Source organism: Nesoenas mayeri (genome assembly GCF_963082525.1).
Source record: "Nesoenas mayeri genome assembly, chromosome: Z".
Taxonomy (NCBI): Eukaryota; Metazoa; Chordata; class Aves; order Columbiformes; family Columbidae; genus Nesoenas; species Nesoenas mayeri.
In genome coordinates, this window is record NC_137542.1 from 67,579,673 (window position 1) to 67,602,850 (window position 23,178).

The 23,178-nt window shown below is 54.5% G+C and overlaps 3 protein-coding genes across 4 annotated transcripts in view; 1 reads left to right on the forward strand and 2 right to left on the reverse strand.

The window, feature by feature from the left end:
* GBA2 (glucosylceramidase beta 2) overlaps positions 1–2,123 on the reverse strand; it is a gene marked incomplete at both ends in the record, with an annotated part of 18,819 nt that extends 16,696 nt beyond the window's left edge. The window contains 3 exons of the mRNA XM_080362542.1: positions 794–1,325; positions 1,393–1,515; positions 2,054–2,123. Of these exons, the coding sequence (XP_080218668.1) occupies positions 794–1,325; positions 1,393–1,515; positions 2,054–2,123 (725 nt within the window). The remainder of the gene's footprint in view (positions 1–793; positions 1,326–1,392; positions 1,516–2,053) is intronic.
* RGP1 (RGP1 homolog, RAB6A GEF complex partner 1) lies at positions 1,266–12,304 on the forward strand. 2 transcript variants are annotated; one of them, XM_080362390.1, is made up of 9 exons: positions 1,266–1,603; positions 2,097–2,237; positions 5,172–5,308; positions 5,676–5,759; positions 9,755–9,904; positions 9,984–10,130; positions 10,549–10,676; positions 10,916–11,093; positions 11,281–12,304. In XM_080362390.1, exons 2-9 carry the CDS (start codon positions 2,122–2,124, stop codon positions 11,502–11,504), a joined length of 1,164 nt encoding a protein of 387 aa, XP_080218516.1. In that variant the 5' UTR covers positions 1,266–1,603; positions 2,097–2,121; the 3' UTR covers positions 11,505–12,304. The 2 variants fall into 2 exon arrangements, with proteins under 2 accessions (XP_080218516.1, XP_080218515.1); XM_080362389.1 differs by lacking the exon at positions 10,549–10,676 and having other exon boundaries at positions 1,510–1,603.
* Positions 12,305–13,522: 1,218 nt separating this feature from the next.
* On the reverse strand, positions 13,523–15,145 carry MSMP (microseminoprotein, prostate associated; the record flags this gene model as incomplete). Its single annotated transcript, XM_080362543.1, has 3 exons — positions 13,523–13,709; positions 14,115–14,223; positions 15,034–15,145. The coding sequence occupies 3 exons, from the start codon at positions 15,143–15,145 to the stop codon at positions 13,523–13,525; spliced, it is 408 nt and encodes a 135-aa protein (XP_080218669.1).
* Positions 15,146–23,178: the final 8,033 nt, after the last annotated feature.

The following is a 23,178-nucleotide window of genomic DNA, read 5'->3' on the forward strand; positions in this document are numbered from 1 at the left end:
CAACCATAACGAAATAAATCACACTGTCATCAGTTTCAAAGTTCAATATATACAAACACGACCAGAATGCAGGCAGCAGTCCTAAGGTTAAAGTAAGTTTCAAAGTTCAATATATACAAACACGACCAGCATGCAGGCAGCAGTCCTAAGGTTAAAATAAGCCTGTTTCTCACGCACATTTTTCCTGGTTACTTTCAGCTCAACTTAATGCAATTTCGGGAGAAGTGCCCATTCCTAAACCTGCCACAGCACACAGCATTTCAAAAATCCTCCCAATTAAACTCGACTTTAATCTCCATCTGCCAAAAGTCACCTTATGCAAGGGGCTGATCCCCTGACAGCGGGAAGATGCAGCAATGCCGGGCACGAGCAGCACACCTCAGGGGTGGGAGAAGGGGGTCCATTCCCCACCATCACCCCTAGAGTCGATGTCCCAAGCCTTCCCAGCTACTGCTCGGTTTGGGGGAGTGTGAGCTTTGGGTGCTCCCTCTAAGCCAGGTTCAGACCCTCTGCACCAGTGCTCCCAGTGCTGGCGCCAGGCAGGCGGGTGGGTGCTGACAGCTCGGGGTGGGAGGTGAGCGGCTCCCTCCAGCCCGGGGCCTTCCGTGATCCGCCGTGCTCTGCCGTCCGTGCACCGGGGCACCGCCGCTGCCTGCCCGGGACGAGACGCCCTCAGCACCGAGAGGCTTAACCACGGCGAGGTGCTCCCATACCCTATCCCCGGGACACCCCATTGTCCCCCCAACCTCCCGGGGTGTTCCCGGTCCCCGTTTCCCCCATCCCCACCCCGTACCGCAAGGCGAGGCCGACGTGCCGCAGGACCTCACGGAGCGACAGGTCGCCGGCACCGTAGGGCTGCCACGGTTCCTCGAAGCGATGCGCCAGGCAGACGCGCCAGCCGAACGCCGCCACGCCGCGGCCCTGCGCCGCCCCCTCGTACCGCCGCACCAGCGGCCCCGCCGCCGCCTCCGCCGCCATCGCCGCCCCCCACCCCGCTCGCGCCCTCTTCACCGCGCGCGCTGCCACGCCACGCCCCGCCACGCCCCGCCCGCGCCCCCGGGGCACCGGCGCCCGGCGCGCCGCCGAGCGCGTCCGGAAACCCGGACCCGCCCCGCCGCCGGCTCGACCTGCGATCCCAACGGCGCACGACGGAGCGGCGCCCGAGAGCTCCCGAGAGGCGCCCGAGCGTTGCCGAGCAGCACCCGAGAGTTCCCGAGCGCTGCCCGAGAGCTCCCGAGTGAACCCCGAGCGCGGGCGAGCCCTGACCAAGCTGTGCCCGAGAGTTCCCGAGCGATTCTCGAGAGTTGCCGAACGATCCCCGAGCGCTGCCGAATGACGGCCGAGAGTTGCCGAGGGAGCGCCGAGCGCTGCCGAGCGACGCCCGAGAGTTGCCGAGCGACGCCCGAGAGTTGCCGAGCGACGCCCGAGAGTTGCCGAGCGACGCCCGAGAGTTGCCGAGCGACTTCCGAAAGTTGCCGAGCGACTTCCGAAAGGTGCCGAGCGAGGCCTGCAACCCTGCCGAGCAGGTCGGGAGAGCCGTGAAGCGGCTGAGAGGAAGCCGGGCCCCGTGGCTCGGGGCGGCGAGTGGGGCCTGTGCGGGGCGGTGAGTGGGGCCGGGGCGGCTTGGGGCGGGGGATGCGTGGACTTGCGGTCCTGTGTCCCCGGCCTTTCTGGTGAGCTTTTAGTTCTGTGTGTTTGCGACCGAGGCCTCCCCTGGCCCCTCGGGTTATGGGCGGCAGGACGGTCTCTCACCCCTCGGGGTATATCCTGACCCCTCCACGACTGTGTGGGGCTGAGTGAGGTGCGAGGGCGTTTGTATGTGTATAGTCAGGGATGTGTGTGTGTGCAAGGCCAGGGCTGTCCCTGACCCACATATATGTCTGTGTGCTGTATCCAGAGCCAAGTCTTTGCCTGACCCCAGCCCATGTGTGTGCAAGGCCAGGGCTGTCCCTGACCCCATACATGGCTGTGTGCTGCGTCCAGAGCCAGGTCTCCCTGTGACCTCCCCATGTGTGTGTGCCCTGCTGCTGCCATTCCCCCCGTTACATCACACAGCTCTCTCTCCATGCCTGCTGTTTGGTGGGTTTTTTTGGCAGGTTGCGCAGCCGGGCTGTCCAAGCCATGATCGAAGTGTTGGCCAAGCTGGGCCGTGGGCCTGTCTTCCTGGCAGGGGAGGTGCTGGAGTGCGTGATCACTTTCACCAACCCATTGTCGGCCTCCTCTACCTCCGCCAGCAGGTATGGCAGCCCGCACTGGTGGGCTCTTCTGTTCATAAAGCCTCACATTGGCAGAGCAGTCTGGGTTCCTTCAGAGGGAACAGCCCTCCCTCCCTCCTCAGCAGCCAGGTGAAGTCATGGCTGGGTTGTGGGGCAATGGTGCCAGCTCAGACACTGGTGGCTCCTCTGTCCAGGGTACTCCTGTAAGGGTGCTTTGTGCCATCATTGTTTCAGGGCTGAAGCTGAGGTAATTATTCTGGTTGTCTACCCTCAAGAAAGAAGCTAGTAAAAAAGTATGCAGTTTAAGGTGCTTTTAACTGCCTCTCGGGTGAGCCCTCTGTGACAGGATTACTGTCAGAAAGTAAAGCCAAAGTGGGTGTCGAAGTGGGATGTCTAGTTACACCTGGGTCGCATCCTCACAGGGTAATATCCAGATGTCCCTATTTCCTGCATTTATGGAAGGAGCTCTCTCTGTCCAGTGGTGTGCAGTGTGATCCTTGCCTCCAGAACTGGCAGGCAAAGGGGCCAGCTCTCCCTAGAGCCAGAAAGAGGCAGCATTTTCTGTGGCCCAGCCTTTGAGCACTGCCTGTCCCCTTACCATAAGTGTGCCCAAAACAGGTGTTGAGGAAACGTGAGAAGATGGGAACTTCCTATATTGGCTCACAGTGGGTGACTCCACATCATAAGTTGTCACCCAAAGCTTCCATCTCCGCTGAGTGTGTGGCCTTGCCTGATTCTCCAGAGGACGCAGAGTGCTTCCTCATCTTGAGCCCTTCCTGGGACGTGTCCATTTCCAGCCCTGTCAGGTTCAGCATCTTTTCGTCACCAGTATGCATTCCACACGTGATTGTTTTGGTGAACCCACTTCCAGTGCCTGCAGTCTCAGCAGCAGCAAAGCAGTCACTTGGTATTACCACTGTAGGGCTTCTTTGTTTATTGCCTTCCTTAACTTTCATCTTTTCTTCCTGGTTCCACTTTCTGCTGAATTCAGCTTTCAAATTCAGCTATGCATAAGCATCTACCTTTTTTTTTTTTAACTCTATCAGAGTAAAGTCTTGTGTGGCAACCGTGCTATTTCTCCCAGTTCTGAAATGTGTGGGGCTGCAAAGGAGCAGTTTTTGGAGGTTCACAGCACAGCTACAGAAGCTTCATTTGGGAACTTCAGGCATGTTGTGGTCCGTAGAAAACCGCCGCTTGAAAAAAGGAAAACTTTGTAAAATAAAAAAGCAGGTAACCAAACTGACAAAACCTGGCCACGTAGTACGAGTGGCAACAAGAAGTAGATCAGCTGTTTGGAAACTGAAGCTGTGAGTTGCGTAAAGGCAGAAGCCAGATCAAAGCACAGTCACTGCAAAGGCAGATGGACCTGTCAGGAGCTTGAAGCTTTTGGGGGCAGCAAAAGCTGCAGTGCAGGTGGAGGAACTGGGAGGCGCACATTTCCAGCATGGGGACAGAACTGAAGGACAGTAAGTAAATGACAGAAAGTGAATTTGATTGTGGTGTACAAAGCGTACAAGAAACTAAATTCTTCTGCCCAAAGGCTTTAGCTTATGGGCTCCAGGAGTTGTAGAGAGAAGTGAGAGAGAAGGGAAGTGACCTCAGCACCAGTGCAGGATTCTTCTGCGCCCTGCCAGCTGGACGAGCCAGGTCTGCCGGTAGGATGTCACATGCAAATTTTGTTTGTGCATCTGGTTAAAAGAAAAAAAAGGAAGACAATCCAGTGGCATATTATTGGGCAATACTGAAAATAAAAAAGAAAAAAATATCGTGTTTGAAGATACTATAATCCTGCTAAGCTTACATGAAATCAGAAAACGTCTCTTAAGCAAGACCATTTCTCTGTTTTCATATAGCGCATACCATAGAAAGAAGACCTTACAGCAGCCCTTATGGAAAAGCCATGCTGGTACTTTTGAAGATAGAGAATTATTATTCTGGTGTTAGATGTAATTGGGTAGAGTAACCAGCACGTGTTTGGGTAAAGGCAGCCAACGCGTACAAAAGATCAAATAGCGTGCTATTAGTCAGCTGAAATAAATGCAGCACGCCTTTTTCTCTGGTTCATGTAGACGTTTAACTGCTCTGATGTGTCACATCAAGAGATACCTGTGTGCCACAAAAAATCCCTCTTACCTCTTAAAACTCTGGTGTCAGTTGCTTACTAATCAGACCATGATGTTAGAAAACACCAGAGGAAATGTACACTGGCTAAATTAATGAAGCTGCTATTGAAACAAAAAAATAGATGAGAGCTTTGGAAACTGAAAGGTGATGAAGTGGAGAGGCCGTAGAGTTCTGCTCTGCATGTCACTTCTGGCTTGGGATCTATCTTTTTGTGGCAAAATGTCCTCTGCCAGGCCTGCTCCATGCGTGACAATGAGAGGTGTCATCTCAGGAGTGCAGTCTGGCCAGTCCCAAACCATGCGTGTGGAGAAGGGTGACCAAGGGAGTAAGACTCTGGATTGGATCTCAGGATACTGGACCTCAGTGTGTTTCCTGGAAGATCCCTGCGGGGTTCTGCACAGGCAGAAGGGGTGGCTGCTGACCTGTGCTGCTTTGCTATCTCCTGCCACACGTGTACAGTGGGCTTCTCAGGACAGGGGTGTTTTTTGCTTTATGTCTGTGCTGTGCCCAAGGTGTTGTGGCTCAGACTGCAAACATTGCTGCTAAACAAGAGCACACAGGCCACAGAGACAGGCCTTGGGTGAAACTGCTGTCAGCAGTCGATTGAAAGTGGCTTCAGGTCAACACCCCAACTTGAGCTTGCTCTGAAGGCTTGCTCAGAGGGCAGGGCTTTGAGAGTGGCTTCAGTGGCAGTGAAGCAAAGCCCTTCTTCCTTCTAGACAAGCAGTCCCACATGGAGCTGAGCAGCAAGAGCTGCTCTTCTCCCGATTTGTACTTGGTGTGGTCCAGGTTTAAAGCATAGACATGAGTGTTGCCCTTCTTTGCCCTCAGTGAGATGCTGGCGTGGGCCAGCGCCCAGATCCACTGCCAGTTCCACACCAGCGAGAACCGGGTAGCACTCCCTCCTTCTGATGGCATCAAGCACGATGTGCAAGCAGAGAACGAGACAGTCTTCGTCCCCAATAGAGGTGAGTACCACCCTGGGTAAGGGTAGTGGGAGCACAGCAAGCAGGAATCAAGCAGACAACAATGTATGTCTTGAAGGCAGCACACATAGAAATGAGCAGGAGTTCCGTGTTGCTTTCTTCGTGTTATTCCTGGTTGATGACTGCTGCAGAACCGTGTTAATACTGGGATCAAAGTGGCACTAGCTTGAAGCAAAACGTGAGGGTTGTCTGTCTAGATTCTCTGGGAATGCCTTATCATCTGATGAGGCCATGTGATGTGTTTTCCTTTGCCCTCTCCCCCCTGTTCCTCCCTGTGAGGCTAAGGCCTGGCTGGCCTCAGCATGATCCAAGACTGGGCAGCATTCACATGGTTCTTCTTTTCTTCCAGGAGAGCGGGGTCAGTGTATCCTGTCCACACCACCAAAAATTCTCTTCTGTGACTTGCGACTGGATCCCGGAGAGTCAAAGTCATGTGAGTCCTGTCTTCTCTTCCCCCACTCAGAGAGCTCACTTCTGGGAAGTCCTGCTCTCAAGCTGGCTTTGCAGACCTGAGCGCTGCTACAGGGAGACCCTGGTGTTCATGGAAGGCAAGGTGCTTTGGTGGGAGCATGAGTGCTAAGGAGCTGCTGCATTGTCCAGAGTCTGTTGCCCAGCCTGTGAGGGCTGCGCACTGCAGCGTGGCACTCAGTCCTGTCCCTGACCCATGTCCTTTGCCACAGGTCCATTGTGTAGCTGCAAGGCGTAAAATGTTTTGAAACACCCATCTGCAGCTGAAGGAATGGTTAAACACACCTGAGTTTCCCCGTGTTTATTTCTTTGACCACACTGCAGTATTCTTGGGATTTGGGCTGGGATCCTCTGAAGGTCTGTGCTTCCTCTTCAAGTTGTGGCTGTCCCAGAGATCCCAGAGTCTTCTCCCTGTTCTGGGGTTTCTGCTGTAAAAGAGAGCACTTCTCATCTTCTCTGCTCAAACCTCTCTGTGTCCCCAAAGCCCTCAATGGTATCCTTCCAGTGGTTCCCCTTTAAGCTCTTCTTCATCACTACTTTACCTTTCGCTGTTGAGAAAAATTTTCATCCTTTTCACAAGGCAGTTGCAGCAACTCATTTTCCTTATTCCAGGCAGCTTCTTCTATTGGGGACTTCTGCTGGAGTAGGCAGCTGTGAAAATACAAGTATGTGCTGTTGTCTCTCGATTGGTGGCTGTGTGCCCCAGCCTGTCAGTTTATGTTGGATCACCTTTGCATTCCAGCAGCACATCGCCCAGCAGCAGCATCATATCAGCTGTTGCAGGCTGCACACAGACAGCTTCCTTGGGTTGTTCTAGGGATCTGCTGGGAATGGTTCATGGAAACCTCTCAAGTAACACAGCAAAGGGAGCAGAGAGGCAGTGCCTATGGTTGAGTGAGTTCTACTGGAGCATTTCGCTCTGGGGAGGTGAGAGCAGAGCTGCGAGTGAGACCAAGGAGCCATGGGATGTGATGTGCTGGTTTTGAAGCTGGGATCTCCTGCTTTTCTAGGCTTGGAGGGAAAGTCAGACCAACCTGGCTTGGCTAGGTGGTTAGCAGCATGGGGCTGTGCTATCTGGGGCTATGTCTCCTAAAGGTCCTGATGGGACGAGAGGAAATGCCTGGAAAAAAGGAGGCCAAAAGGAGACCTCCTCGCTCTCTACACCTGCCTGAAAGGAGGTTGTGATACGGAGGGTATTGGTCTCTTCTCCCAAGTAACAAGTGACAGGATGAGAAGAAGTGGCCTCAAGTTGCACCAGGGGAGGTTTAGGTTGGATATTAGGAGAAATTTTTTCACAGAAAGGGTTGTCAGGCACTGGAACAGGCTGCCCAGGGGAGTGGTTGAGTCACTGTCCCTGAAGGTATTTAAAAGACATGTAGATGAGGTTCTTAGGGACGTGGTTTAATGCCAGAGTTAGGTTAATGGTTGTACTCGATGATCTTGAGGGTGTCTTCCAACCAAAGTGATTCTATTTGAGCATGTTTAGTTGCTTACTTACTGTTCTACAGACAAGGGAAAGGAGCTGGCCCTGCCACATTGGAGCCAAGGTCCTTGTGCTTTCTGAAAGTGAGTGTGCCAGAGATGAGGAGGAGGTATAAGTCTCAGCTCACCTGGATTCTCCTGCACTCTTCACTGCTGGCAGGTGTGGGGCTGGAGCATCCATTCCCGGGGAGCAGGGGGAATTCCCTTGTCCTGGTGCATCCCCAGCCGGCTCAGCAGTCTCTGGGAGAGCAGATCAGTGACAAGAGCCCAACCTCCAGGTGGCTAGGATGGATTGAGAGGATTTCCTTGTCCTCTCGCTTTGCAGGCAGAAGCTGTTCAGCCCTCAGCTAAACTAGCAATAGTCTGTCATTCCCACGGGCACAAGCTCTTCTATGCTTTGAGGTCCCTTGGCTTTATGTCATGTCCTTTTCCTTTTGTTGTGAGATGCACACATCCATAGCATGTGTCATGTGCAATGCTGCTGTGTCTGGCACTGGCCTTTTTAGCACTGAAAGCCCAGTGTCACAGCTACTACTGTGCGGAGCTGTTCACAGCAATACCATTGGCCTGCAGTGCTGCTCCTCTCACACGAGGCTGCAGCTGGCACTCTTGCAGATCATTCCTGGGGGCTCCTGCCAGCTCCGTGGAGGCAGAGTTAAGGCTGTGTGGGTGTGTATCCTAATTCTTCATTTCCTGTTTTTCAGAAGTTTTGAGTTTTGCTGCACAGTTTGGAAAGTTTAAAAAAAAAAAAATCTTAATTCTGCTTCAGCAAAGTACTATGTTATTAAGCCGTAGCCAGAGCTGGCACATATAGCCGAGGTTGTGTGAGGCTGTCTCTTGATAAAAGGCCTTGTTTTCAGTTGCCGACCAGCTTATTCCCTGATATCTTCCCCTTGTTATGGTGCCTATATGCTGAAGTTGACTCACCCTCCCATCCCTTTGACACACTGCCAAGACTGAGCTCTTTAAATTTGTCACCGTAAAACATTTTCTCAAGCCCTCAAGTCATTTATGTGGCTGTTTCTCTCTCCTCTCCGGTTTTGTAATACTTTTAAATATTCGGTAGATCACAGGGAGGGAAGGAAATGGAAGCAGCCTGGACACGAGCCGGGAGCCCAGCCAGAGGGTACAGCGGGTGGCTAAGGAAGACATCCGTAGTGTCAGGAATGTGCCTCCTCCTGGGATGTGCACGGAAGCTGGGACTTCCCGAGTCTCTGCATTCCTGTGCCAGGTAGCAAACCACCCATCCTCCCCAGACAGTGATGGTCTCTGCTCATATTATCCTCACTGAGCATGAAGGTCTTTGTGAGCACTCTTGTTAAGCCTGGTACAGGGGGTTAGAGCAGTCTGCTTCCTTCCTTGGAAAAAGCCAATTTTCCTCCCTGTCAGGACAGTCCTCAGCTTTATCTGCACACAATCCAGCGGAACAGCCTTGTGTTTTAAGGTGTAACAGCCTGTGGACGCTACACACTAGCATGTTTTTTTTTTCTTCCTGCCAGTTCTGTGATTTTAAATCTACAAGTTATATTTAAAATGTAACCCTAGCTTTTAATCTAAGCCTCAATGTTTAGGATGTGCCAGACGTGGGGAAGGATCTGTGGTTTCACAGCAGGATGCTGCCCTTCCTCTGGCAGGGTGTATCTGCGTCACGGTGGGCAAGCCAGAGAGGTGGAGACTTTCCACAGTTTGCTGTTTGCGCCTTTCTTATTATACAGCATGCGGTTTGGGATGGCTGCAGAAGTGTTCACACTGCGTTGAGAAGCGTTGAGGTTTGTGTGGTGGCCAAGGGGCTTTGAGAGGGCTGAATGTGGTGTAAAGCCAAGCCCTGGCATCTCAGAGGTCTCGGAGTCAGAGGCATTGTGGTCTAAGTCATCAGTCTGTCAAGGGAGATACGCCACAGGTTGTTGTGAAGGTCTCTGAAGTGTTTTTTGGCCATTTAGACATGGTGCTTCAGAAGAAAACACAGGAAGAAGCTAATTTTTGTTGCTGAGTTTGGGGTTTGTGTAAAGTGAATATCAAAAGAGGCATGAGGTATTGATCAGTACCTCTGCCACGTGGGTCAGAGCCCTGAGGAAACCACAGCATGTGACTACTTTGTGAAAGCGGTGTCCCAAGGAAGTGCGCAGAGGCAAATTCAGGTTGAACTCGTGATGAGTAAGTTTAGCTCTCGTATGTTTGTGTTCCTGGATTTTACATCTTTCACATTCTTTCATGGCAAAGTTTGTGTGTGTGGTTGTATGTTCTGGAAGTAATGTCTGGATGACGGTGCATGTGATGTGAGAAAGAGTGCGCTGGTGCAGGGAGGCTGGGGATGTGCTTGGCCTGCTGTAGTAAAGAGGGTACAGCAGAAAGCACTTGGCACTGTCCCTAGCTCAGCTCTGCTGCTGGTCCTAACCCTCGGAGCAGGTAGCCTGCGAGTGACAGCTCCAGGAGCTTCCTTTTGCCTTCAGAATGTGATCTTTTCTGCACTCCTTGCAGATTCATACTGTGAAACACTGCCCATAGATGGCCCTCCCTCTTTCCGGGGACAGTCGGTGAAGTACGTGTACAAGCTGACCATAGGCTGCCAGCGCGTCAACTCCCCCATCAAGCTCCTGCGTGTTCCTTTCCGTGTCCTTGTGTTGCATGGTAAGGCCACACACTGCCCTCCCTGCAGACACCAGCCTGGCTGAACCCTGCTTTACTGATGCTCTTGCCCTCTCCGCAGGGCTCAAGGATTACCAGTTCCCACAGGATGAGGTTGTTGCACCTTCAAATCCTTTCCTGGAGGAGGAGGAGGGCTTGAAGAAAGACTCTCGCCTGGCTGATCTGGCGACAGAACTGCTCATGGTGGCCACTTCTCGACGCAGCCTGCGTATGTCATATCCCCTGCTTGAACGTACTGTCCTAACCTGGGTGTGAAGCACACACAGCTCAGGGCTCGCTGCAAAAATCTCTCCCTGGCAAAGCAAAAGCTCTGACTGAGGCTGTGGAGCAGGTCCATCAGGGTGCGCTTGGGTCAGAGTTTCCCATGGGCTCCTCCCTCCTGGTCTCAGGCTCTTCATAATTCAGCCGGAGAGACCTTGTCCCAAACATATCACCATCAGCACATGGTTTGCTCTTGCTCCCTGCAGGCGTTTCCCAAGGGGAATACCACCCCCAGGGACTGTCCTTCACACCCCAGCAGCAGGCATGGGGTCTTGTCTGCTGGGCTCTGTGTGTAACTCAGGGTATGGTATGGAGCAGAGACTCAACCTGCCACATTGCTTTACCCCCTCCTTCTTGCTCCACAGACCTATATAACATCAGCAACACTCGTGGGAAGGTGGGGACGTTCTGCATCTTTAAGACGGTGTATAAGATCGGAGAGGATGTCATTGGGACCTTTAACTTCTCGGAAGGAGACATCCCATGTCTGCAAGTCAGTGCTGACTTTGGGCATCACTGTGGAGAGAGGTTTCAAGTGGGCGAGTCGGAAATGGGATTGAGGTGGCACTGGGCTACTGTGGGGTTTCTAATGGGACCCATTTAAGGTCCCCTTGGTGTGTGAGGTGGGAAAGGACTCCGGTTCTGAGCTCGTTTAGAAAATGAAGGCCCTGGAGCTTTCGGCCAGGGCTGTGTGAGTGTGTGAAGATGAACACCTTGCCAATCATCCTGCAGTTCTCAGTGAGCCTGCAGACAGAGGAGAGCATCCAGGAGGAGTTCCAGCGCCGGCGGGGACAGCCTGTCTCCTTCAGCACGCACGCCCGCCATCAGGAGGCCTGCCTGCACACCGCCCAGAGCAGCTTCAGCCTGCCCATCCCACTCGGCTCAACCCCGGGATTCACCACCAACATAGGTTAGTGGCCACCAGAGAAGGGACCTACCCCTCCTTATCTCCTTCTGTGATGTCCCCAGCCCTACCCTTGCTCAAAGCTGTGTCCTGTTGCAGGAAGCTTGTCCCCTTGCCAGGACAGACAGTGCTGAGACAGCTGCTGTCCCTGTCCCTTGTGGGACAGGGCTGCTGACCCCTCTCTTGCCCACAGTGTCCCTGAAGTGGAGGCTGCACTTCGAGTTTGTGACCTCCGGGGAGTCCTCAGGGACTTGCTTGGTTCGTGGGAGCCAGTCAGAGGCTGTCACCTGGGCTGGGGTGGAACAGATCGAAGTGGACACTTTCAGCTGGGACTTGCCCATCAAAGTCCTTCCCACCAACCCCATCCTGGCCTCCTACGTGTCTCAGTTCTCCAGCACTAACTCCATCACCATCTGACGTGGGGAGAGGTGGTAGGGTCCTGTGATGCTGCAGGCAAGCGTCGCTGGCAGGAATGGCAGCAGGACTGTCACTGGCGTGCTGCATGCCTGCTCCCTGATGTCCCCTTGGGTTCATCTGCAGTGACCAGGTGGGCACCAGGTGAGTCTGTGCCACCTGCGGGTGGAGGATCCCTGCCCTTGCTGTAGCATCCTGTGCTGCAGCTCTTGGCTGGGAGCTGGCCCCTTCCTGCCTCGGTGAAGGCGTGAGTCCCAGCACTCACCAAAAGCAAATCTGCCACATGAGGCCCAACGTGCCTTCACCCCATGAAGGGCTTCTAGGAAGGAAGGACCCAGCCCAGGGAAAGAAGGGGGTAGTTCTTCTAGTGAAGCCCCATTATTAGCCTTGAGTGAAGACTGTGCCCTCTGAGGCCCCACAAGCAGAGGTAAGGCACGCTGGCCATCTGGGCCAGCTGGGAGCCAGCTCTCCTGCCCTGGCACAAGCCCTGCCCCTTGTGAGGTGTGTCTCATGTCCACAGCCAGGCACACCAGTTCCCCTCGCCTAGGGCAGGCAGGTCCTGGCAGACCCACCCTGCGCCTCCGGTATGTGCTGGTGTCCTGGATGTCACCACATTGATGTGGCAACACAATTGTGATGATCCAAACTGAGAAGCACCGAGCACCTCGGCTGTTTTGTGGCTGCGCTCCTGGGTGTGAAGGCATCCTGCTGGTCTTGGGATCCTTGGGGAGCTGGGGTGAATGCGTGCTGTGCGTTCAAGAGCTGGGGTGGAGGTCTCGTTGCTAAACAGCTAACTCTCCATTTCTACCAAACCTTTCAAAGAGTTTTCCTCTTTGCATGGAAATCTAATAAACATCTGAATGTGAAAAATTCAGCCTTCTGAGAGCCTTATTACTACACCATTCCTAGAGGTGGACACAGCCCGTGTTCCCCAACAGTCACAGCCTGGAGACTTCCTCTTTGTTTAATATCTTTATTGCAAGAACAGAAACATCTACACAAGGCTCAGCACAACACAGACATGGCACTAGCTGGGACAGTCTGCCAGGGTGGCCGGCTCCACCCTGGCACACACGGATTGCTTCAGCTCCTTGAACCCAAACAGGGCACCCAGCTCCCCGCCTCACTCCCCTGCAGCTGGGATGGAGCCTCCCCTGGGGACACCTGCCAGTAGTTCCCCTCACTCTGCGCCTGCCTGGGCTGGCTCTGTTGCAGTGTTGCCCAGGGCTGGTCTGCAATGCCGGGGATCCCCTCCAGCCCCGGGAGCTGTGGGAGCAGGGGCAATAGTGGTTCCAGAGGTTGGTTGTGCCCCTCACACTCCAAGGCAGAGAGGGGGCTGGCCAGGGTGTGCAGGTCCTGAATGAAAGGCCATGGAGCTCCCCAGTGAGCTCCCAACAGCTGCTGTGGAGGGGGACGGGGATCTTGGAGGGAGGAGGGAGCCACTTAGCTTGAGGGTGGATGTGGGAGTTACAAGACAGTGGTGAAACCCTTGCACAGGTTGCCTAGAGAGGTGGTCAATGCCCCATCCCTGGGGACATCCAAGGCCAGGTTGGATGGGGCTCTGAGCAGCCTGATCTAGTTGAAGATGTCCCTGCTCATTGCAGGGGTGTTGGACTAGATGTCCTTTGAAGGTCCCTTCCAACTCACACTATTCTATGATTCTATGATTTTAAGACTGCCGCAATGCAGGCTGATTTGGTCTTGTACCCCTTTTTTAGTAGCTGGAGGTTTCCTGCCCAGCTGGGAGGAGATCCCACAGGATCCACCTTCCCATAGGACTCAGGGCATCTCACAGGGAGGGGGCCCAGATTTGGTTCAGGAAGCTGAAGGCAGAAGCAAAGCCGTATTGTAGCAGCGCTAGGGTGTAAATATTAACTCAGTACCATGGTGTGTAGATAGTGGTTTCCTTCGAAGGTGGCAGCAGTGTCACCTCTACAGGATGGCGCAGGTCTGGAGCATGCAGGAGGTGTGCTCTGGAGGAGGGAGGATGATGCTGGCGGACACAGGGTGCTGCTGAACCTCTATCTGCTCAGCCCAGCACCCAGCACCTTGTTCAGTGGCTCAGGGGTGCCGGCCGAGCCCCACTCGTGCTCCATGCTCTTCACGCAGGGCAGGCTGGGGTTGGCCTTCTGCACCACCGAGATCTGGCAGGTCTGTGAGTCGTAGTGAGCCTCACACCAGTCGGGGAAGTCGATGGGGTGCTGAGTGCTGCAGGAGAAAGCATGGTGCCATCAGCTCTGCCTGGGGCAAGCCAGGGGGCTGCTGGCAGGGCCAGGTGGCTTCCCCTGCTGCCAGCAGCCCTGGCCAGGGTGTCTCTCAGGTCAGCTTGGGCAAGCTGGGCTGCAGCTGCTGTCATCTTGAGACACTCCTGGCCCCCCTTTTGTCTCCCTGACTAACCCCACCATCTTCAACACCCCAGTGGGTTTCTGCCCACCTCTACCCCTTGTCCCTCAGGGCCTGGTGCCCTTTAGCACCCAGGGCTCTTACATTTGCTTGGCTGCATTTGCAGCCACCAGACCCACACGATGTCCCCACTGTGAGTGCAGAGGTGCCATGGCAGGGCAGCACCGCCAGCCATAGCTCACCCGCAGTGCCCCTCAGCCCCTCACTCACGTCTCGCAGCAGCCCACGCCGATGGGGTGCAGGCAGGTGCAGAGCAGGCAGTTGGTGCTCAGCCATGACTCCCCAAGGGAGAACTGCTTCCCCTCGTACTCGCAGGGAGCTGCAAAGGAAACAGCAGTGATGAGCACTCATGGGGTCTGTGCTGGGCATATGGGAGCCTCCTTGGCACCCCGGTGCCCTGAAGGAGGGGTTAGAGGGCAATGTCACAACCTTCTACCCCTCCCACGGTACAGGAGATAGAATCATAGAATCATTTTGTTTGGAAAAGACCTTTAAGATCATCGAGTCCAACCATTAACGTAACACTGTCGCTAAACCATGTCCCTAAGAACCACATCTGTGCAGCTTTTGAACGCCTCCAGGGATGGCGATCGAACCATTTCTCTGAGTAGCCTGTTCCAGTGCCTGACAAGGTACTTGCTGGTCTCTCCCAACCCTGCAGGTATGGGATGCTCAGACGTCTGCCGAGGGCAATGTTCCCATCCATCCTCTCCTGGTCATCCCCAAGGCCCTGGGAGCTTGGGGCAGGGACAAGTGGTTCCCAGAAGAGGGCATATCCAGCAAAGCCCCCTTGGGCTTTGAGCATCTCTGCAGCCCTGGCAGAAGGCAGCAGAGGAAAGACGGGCAGCCCTCCTCCCTTTGCTGCTAGTCCTGTACTCTCGGCCGCAGCCAGGCCCCTGCCAGGAGCTCTTCATGGCCTAGTGAGCTGTTTCTCAGCCAGAGCCCTGGGGAGCTGTTCTGTGGTTTATAGACTGCTCCTTCCACTCATCACTGGCCCACAATCACGCTCTTGCACTCAGCACAGTCCCTTTTGTGCTTCACAGGCATGCAAGGCAGAGCTTTGCCACCCCAGGGAAAGCTGAGGTCTCCTCTTCCCATCTGTGTTGTATCATCTCACCTCCCTGCTTACCTTTTGCTTGGAAGTAGCATTTGGCCTGGGAGCCTGGCAGCTGCAGGAGGAGGGAGAGAAGCAGGCAAAGGCTGCCCCAGGCACATCCCATCTTCTGCGATCGCATGGCCATGGCCGGCATTGAGCTGGTCTTCTTCACCGTCCTGCCGAGGTTGCCTTGCTTCTCTATTGCCTTTGCTCCTTTCCCTTCTCTCTCTCTCTTTCTCTCTCTCTCTCTGCCTTTTTAATGCTCTTCCCCTGATCCCAAAAAGAGATATTTATAAAGTTCAGCTTTACGACTCTGGCCACCAGCTGTGCCCCACTGGAAAAGTTGTAAAACTCATTTCCTGATTTGAAAGGCATGAAAACAAGAGGTAGGATCAAGATTTTTAACAAGCTGTGAAAAGCTGATTCATGCCCTCCAGAAATGTCTCCAGTTGGAAGCCCCTGTGGGTGCGAGGCTCTGCAGTGAGGGGAGATCCAAGGGACCCCAGTGGAGTTGCCCTCGGCAGGCTAGTGAGCACACAAGTGGTGAGTGTGGGAAGCCATGGACTCCAACCTGTAGAGCTCCAGGCTTCTCTCTGGTCACACTGAGCCATCTCTGGTCCCTCATTGCAGTCAAGGTCTTGGAAGCATCCCCTTGCACAGGGACCAGTGTGGCACAGACATCCATTTAACAACAAGTGCAGGATGCAATGGCAGCATCCTCGATGGGAACAGAGACGCTCACACCCAGCTCTCGGGTACCACAGTGCAGCAGTTTCACCTCAGCCTGGGCTGTAGCCATACCAGGCTTGTGGCCACACACGGGCTTGGGGTGATAGTGGGATTTTCTGGCTAACAGCAATTGTCACTGATGCACAGGGGGTGAGGAAATCTCTATGCAAGGCACGACCCATGGCTCATCTGAGCAGCACCCATGAAAACAGGGCTGTGCCTGTGTACATGCAGCACCAATGCAATGCCCCTTTCAGACCCTGGAGATCAGCCCCCACAGAAACAGGGAACGGGAGGGCTGAAATCAGGAAGCCAACATGCATTTGGGCAACAAGTTGCCTGAGAGGGAAACAAAGTGCTTGGCTGGCAGTAAGCCATGATGGGAGGACATCACACAACCTGGGGACATGCCCACAGTGCGCTCAGACCCTTACCCAGAGGGGCGGCCTCTGGGTTGAAGTGATAAGGCTATTATCAACCTGCAGAGCAAGGGGATGGGTGAGATGGAAGAGGTCGGAGGCCTGGGAGCCACACAGCCCTGTGGAGCTACAAGCAAAGGGCTGAATTGCCAAGAGAAATCTGCAGCCCCTGTCAGAGGAGCTGCCAGCAGCAGGAAACGGGGCTCCAGGGATGGTCCGGTGGTGGCTCAGCCAGGCAGCAGCGGTAGCGGTAACGGTAGCACACATGGGTCATCTGCCCTTGCGTTAAGCTCCCTGCTTTCTGAGAGTTTGGGATAGGTTTACACCCTGACGCGTGAGGCTTAATATCCCTTCCAGAATTTATGTTGGCCTCCGCTATAATAGCTGGATATTTTTGTTATCCCCATAAATGCCCAATCCCTCCTTGAATCCTGCTAAATTTTGGCCTGAGCATTTTCCTGTGGCATACTAATTAAGCATGGAGTGAAAAAAAAGAAAAAAAAAGCTTCCTTTTATCCGCTTTGAGTTCATCACCTTCAGATTTGAAGCCATAGTCCCTTTGTGTTGCTGCTCCAGGACTCTTCGCCATCCCGTTGCATCCTCGTCCCTCAACTTGTGCTCTCATCTCCAAGGGAGCTGCCCCAGCCTTGCAATGCCTCTCACCCTGATATAATTACCCCAGCCCTCTCATAGAACCATGGATGATGCTGTGCCACCCTTTGTAGGGTGGCTGGATGACAGCAAGGGTGGGATGGGTGGGAAAAGGCTGATAATAAATCAGAGAAGCTCAGGGCACCCATGAATAACATGCTGACCACAGTGCTGTGAGCTGGGATGGTGAAGTGTATCAGTGACAAATGAAACTTGCCCTTTGGTGCAGAATTGTTACTATATAAGGAAGATAAAAGCATTCATCGTCAGAGCAGTAAATGAATATTCCTATTGTGTGTTTGGAAAAAGAAGTCTGGCACGCTAGCAACCACAATGAAATAATCCATCATCGTTTCATCACCAAGTACAGCAAATGTTAAACAAAAGCGGTGGGTTTCATTTGGAAGCCTGCATGATTTGGCCAGGCTTCCGGAAGTATGCAAAAAATCTGGGGTGAGAGCATCTCTCAGACGTGTGGAGGGGCACTGCCCCTGCTCCGCCGGGGACACAGGGAGGCATTCCTGGGATTTCTGTAGCTCGGCTGTTCCAGTTTCCCCAAGAGAGGGATAAGACTACTAGCCCACTCACAGCACTTAGGTATTTGATCAAAACAGTTCACTGGGTAAATGCAGAGGAAGAGGAAAGGAGGTCAGGACAACCCTCAGCGCATTGCAAAGGGACCCAAGTACCACAGCAACCTCTGCACTGCAACTGTGCTTTAGGGGATGGTACTGCTGGTCCCTGCAGCCTTATGGTCCCGCTCTTCCCCCCCTCGGCTGCTCTCCTTCCCCTATTTTGCATCCCCAGGTACCCACCTGGCCTCACCACACACCCTCATGTGGGTCCAGAGCATTTCCATCTGGCTCATACAGGAGGCGGCTTGTAGCTTGGAAAGCCGCAGCTGGAGATGGAGTCAATGCTTGAGAGTTTCTGTTTGGGCACCCACAGGATGCTGTGGCTGGAGGAACGGACACCCTCTCCCCTCTCCAGCTGGGCTGCATTAGCGGGTGCACACCTGGGAGGCTTTGCCTCAGGGGGTGCAAGGCAGCATCCAGTTTCAGTGCTCACATCTCAGAGGGACAACTGAGGGGCAGCGAAAAGCCATGGAGTGGATGTAGGGGCTGGAAGAAGCACCTTGCTCTAAGTTCAGTCACTTGGATTTATCGGGTGGAGGCCGACAGCAAGGATTGCATCCAGACATGCCAGTGAAGAGCAGTCACCACCCCTGAGCATCCCAGGACCCCACAGAATGTCACATCTGAGTCTCAGCATCCCTATGACAGGACCCAGCTGCTCCTGCTTGGACTGGCTATTGGATTGCAGCTGTGCCGAAGAAGAGTTGGGTGCTGCACCCCATGGAGGGTACCCAGCAAAGGTTGGGTGCTCCCTCTGCAGAGAAGCTCTTCAGGTTCCCAGTGTCAGAGGATGGGACCCTGTGGATGGGCAAGGATGAGCTCCCAAGCTGGTGGGTGCTGGAATGGGGTGACAACAGCCCACCCCAGCCCCTCAGAGATGCAGGGGGTAATAAAGGATGCTGGACACATTGCCATCAGCAGGATCCAAGAGTGTTATAAAACCTGAATCTCCTGAGCCTTCAGCTGGGACTGCAGCTGCAGAGCAGGAAGCAAACAGGATCCCGGCTGGCATTGTGAGAGCAAACACCATAAATCCAAGGAAGTGCTGCGATTGCTGTTTTAGGCACTGGGGAGCTTGGCTCCTGCTCCCCACAAGTGATTTATTTTCTCTCTAAACATTAAAAAAAAAAAAAAAAAAAAAAAAGAAAGAAAATACACTCAATCCGAACTTATCACTGGGCTGAGCTGCCTCAGCACTGCCCCGGGCCCTGAGGTGGCTGTGAGGTGTGGTCACGTCTCCTCACCTAGCACTTTGGTGATGGTGCAGGCGCGGTGCGGTCAGATGCCCGCTCTGAGCTGTGTCCACTCACCTGAATGCTCAGTGCTCACTGGAGCAGCTGGACCTCAGGAAGAGCTGAGCTGCGGGGTCAGAGAGAGCTACGCAACCAGGAGCCGAGGAAGAGGACAGGAGGGGACAAAGGACTACCCAGAGAATGACAGCTGGCTCGCTCTGGCCTTCCTCTTGCAGCTGGTAAACCAGCTGGGATAGCTCCTGGAGGCTGGAACTACAGATGGGATTAGAGCTGACCCCACCAGGACTAAAGCATGAGGCTGTTGCTCTGGAAAGGGGACAAAGCAGAGGGGACATAATGAAAACCCTGATGTCATCTTACTCCATAGGCTGACTGCCTGCTGGATGGAGCTGAGTGCCACTGGAGGAGCATGGGCTGGGAGCTGTGCTGGCATGCCCTGCATGTCGTATGAGTGTCCCTGGTCTCAGCACTCGTACTCTGACCATCCCCACAGGGGACAGCCATTTCCACCCCACAGGCTGGGCACCATGTTTTGCAGGGGCTCTACAAGCCTAAATTGGATGGTGTCTTTGGGTCCCCAGCCATGGGATGGCATCTGTCATGGGACAGGGTTTGTAGGTCCCCTGCTTTGAGATGGGATCTGCTGTGAGATGGTGTCCCTGGGTTCCCTGCTCATGGGACAAGCCCTACCCCCCCCCAGGCTGGGTTCCTCCTCCCCACAGCTGGTGGCAGGCAGGGCTCCGTGGTCTGGGCAGCCCCACACCATGCCTCCCTTGGGCTCTCTTGCCCTGCCTCACACAGTCTCATCCTCCCTTGCTGACCTCCATGGTCCATCTCCATCATACTTCAGCACTCTCCCGAGCCATTTATGCCCGCTGTGCCCACTCTGTGCCAGGCCAGGTTTTGTCACCAGGGGATTATTCACCCATACCTGCTGCATGCAGCCCTGGCAGGGTGCTGGCACCCGCTCTGGCACCCCTGCACCACAGGTACCCCAGCACCCTGGGTGTGCTGCTGCCCGTAGCTTGCCACAGCTCCCCTCGAGGGAAACGTGCCAGGAGGACAAGGGGTGTTTAGGAAAACAGGCCTTGGCACTTGCTGGCCATCCCGGGAAAATAAAAACATCCGGGCGGGCAGCCATGCAGCAAGTGCGAGAGGCCGGCACTCCATAAATCCCCTGGAGCAGGTGCTTTGTAGTCGGCACAAGGAAATGAGCACATTATTCAGCTCGGCTTAAACCCCAAAATGTTTCCTGTCCTGTGAGTCAGAAATAACCCTGGGAGATCATTCCTGGGCCATGCAGCCCACACCAGTCAAAAAAGCACCATATGCCTGTTGGGCCTGGGGACCTGTTGGGGAGATCAGGGGTTTGGGCACCCCACGATGGAAGAGAATTTGCCATTGCAATGCCATGTCACCAGCACTGACCCCAGCATGTAACTGCTCCAGAATGTGCTGGGGAGTTGCTGGGGACTCCCAGATCTGTCCTGGGTACCACAGTACAATGGGATGCTGGGGAAGGGAGAGCCTCAGGAGACATTGGGTCTTTCTGGATCCTGAATGGATCCCACAGGTCTCCTCTGGACTCTCTCTGGGATCAAAAAGAGGGATCCCCTGCCCCAGCAGTAAACCTCCTGTGCATCCCACATCACGCTGCTGCATCATAGGCTGTTGGATGAGACCCATGGGACCACCCTGGGTTGCTGCCCTGCTTTGGGGGCACCCTACAGGAAAAAGCCACAAATAGCTGGTAGGTTCATGGTAGAAGAGACCACCTGGGTGTGCAGTCAGGACCCCTCATACCTGGCCTGGGGGTTCTGGAGCAGATGGAGGAGAAAGAAATCCAGCAGTTGCCCTCAGCTCAGCACAGGCAGCACCCACCCAAGGGGGGATGTGGGAAACATATCCTGCAAGGACACTTGTAGGGTCCCACCGTGGTTCTGGGACACAGAGGGGCACAGACACTGGAAGGTGTCCCCATAGTCACACTGGGACAGCCCCTGCCCTGAACCAGAGCAACACAGCTGCTGCTGTGCCCCAGGAGGAGCACCCATTCCCTGGGTAGTCCTTTATCCCTTCCTGTCCCCTTCCTCAGCACACACATTTTGCCCTTTAAAATATTCACCCTACTCCATTTTTTCTGTTGCTGGCACACAAACTCCAAGCTCAAACAAGGAGCCCTTCAGGTTCCTCATACAGCAGGAGCACAGGAAGCCCATGCATGCACAGTTTGCCCTGTGTGCCTGTACTCGTCTCCGTGTGCTTCATGCCCACCTGGCCAAAGCTGCCCTGATCCTCTGGAGATGTTTCTCTCCCACTTGGGATGGGGCGGCTTTTGGAGGTGCTGGGCTCCTGCAGCACTGGGGATGCCGCAGTGCCATACATGCCCCAGGCAGAGTGGTACCCACATGACTCCTTCACCTGGCCCTGGCACAACCGTTCATGCCACAGGCGCCTGCTTGTGGTCCCTGTCACGCTCTTTACAGCCACCTCCTGGGGCTGACAGCTTTCTGGCCCTGCTCTCAGTGCAGAGGTGAAAGCACTTGGCACAGCCCTGCAGCCTGCTAGCTCGTGTTGCTTCTCTCCAGGAGGTGGAAAAGTATTTTTTAGCGATTAAACAGTCATCAGCTTTGGGGACATGGGCCTCAGTTTCACCTGATGGGAACCTGGAAAAAAATATGGGAACCTCATGGGCATAAGCTACCTGTGGCAAGCAGGCACAGCTGTACCCTTGGTGTCCACTGTGCTCTGGTGCATTGAAAAGATGGCCATGAACTACAGTGGGCCACCACAGAGTTGCAAGGGACTGACACAAACCATCAGGGACAACCATGGACCACTGCAGTCCACCATAGACCATCACAGACCTCTATGGACTGCCACAGACACCACAGTCTGCCATGGACCATCACAGACCACCACAGTTCACCTCAGACAATCGTGGCCCTCCATGGACCACCACAGTGCACCATCATGGACCACAGAGAGAACTATGTGCTGCCGTAGGCTACTATGGACCACCATAATCCACCATAGACCATCATAGACCTCTGTGTATTGCTACACCATGGAACACCGTGGGCCACTACAATCCACCACACACCATCATGGACCTCTGTGGATTCCCATGGACCTCCATGGACTGCCGCAGACCACCACAGACCACCAGCACCATGGTGCTGGGCACAGCCCCGTGGAAAGAAAACTTGTCAGCTTCAAGACTTGGGACGTGAAGTGCAGAAAGATTAAAACTCGGCATGAAACCAGGGGGTGGAGAAGGCAAGATGGAGTTGCAGAAATCCTAAAGCAGGGTGAGTCCCAGACCCATGTGCCCCAGGAAGCAGGTTGAGGGACATCAAGCATACTAATCCCCATGAGACCCCATCCCCACCTGAGCTCCTCTTCCACATGTGCTCTTGTGGGAGGTGCCTGTGTCACACAAGGAACGCGGAGCTGTGGCAGCTCCCCCATGTGCCCCCCGGCTGCCTGGTGTCCCAGCAGCAGACACAGCCGGTAGGTTGTAGCTGTGTCCCCAGCTGACGGGGTGTCCGGGCGGCGGTGGCTGGGCCCCCTCTGCTGGCATGCACACGCAAACACGGGGTGCCCCAGGACCCACAGGCTACTCCCCACGGGGCCCAATAGCACCCAAAATTCCCCCCCAGACTTCCCTCATGCTCCCTTCACCTCCCTCTTCTTTTTTTTTTTTTTTTAATACATCTATTTTTTTTTCTAATTTGGCGGGTTTGTTGCCTCCACAGGCTGCATCCCACCCACAGCAGATCCCGCAAGAGCATCACCACCTCCCAGACAAGGGACTCGCTGCCCACTCCCTGCCCAACACAGACAGGGAGAGGACACATGTTGGAGAAAGCTTTTCACACCCACGGTGCTGGCAGCCCCATTGACCCCCACTGCACCTTGACCTATGCCACCAAATGAGTCCAGCCCAAGGCTTGGAGATGCCACTGTGGGTCAGGACACAAGCCCTGGGGCTGGGCTGCCCGGTGTGGGGGCACACAGGGGGCACAGGACTAGGCACCATCAGCGCCCTGTGAATGTCCAGCAGCAGGGGTGGTTTCATGGAGGCTGTGGTCCTCAATGGGACTGTCACCATGCCAAGCCTCACGCCCCCCTGGGGAAGCTTATCCAGACCTTCCCAGAGTCTCTTTTTTCACCTCCTTTTGCTGCCGATTGGATTTCACTGTCCTGCAACAGCACTGCCCTTCGGTTCAGACACCGCTACAAGCTCCGTGCTGCCACCGTAATGGGGTATTTTTAGCCAGCAACCCAATCCACCTGGCTCGGGTGAGTTGAGCTCTGCAACCCCACAATGATAGGAAGGACGTGTCACTCATGGTGAGGACAACCGCAATAGCACCAGCAGGGACAGAGAGGGGCCATGATTCCCGGCAATTCCAGCTGCAGAATGACCTGTCCCAGGGCACCCTGGGGTGTCATGTCCACAGTTCTGCTCTGATGTCCTGCCCCAAA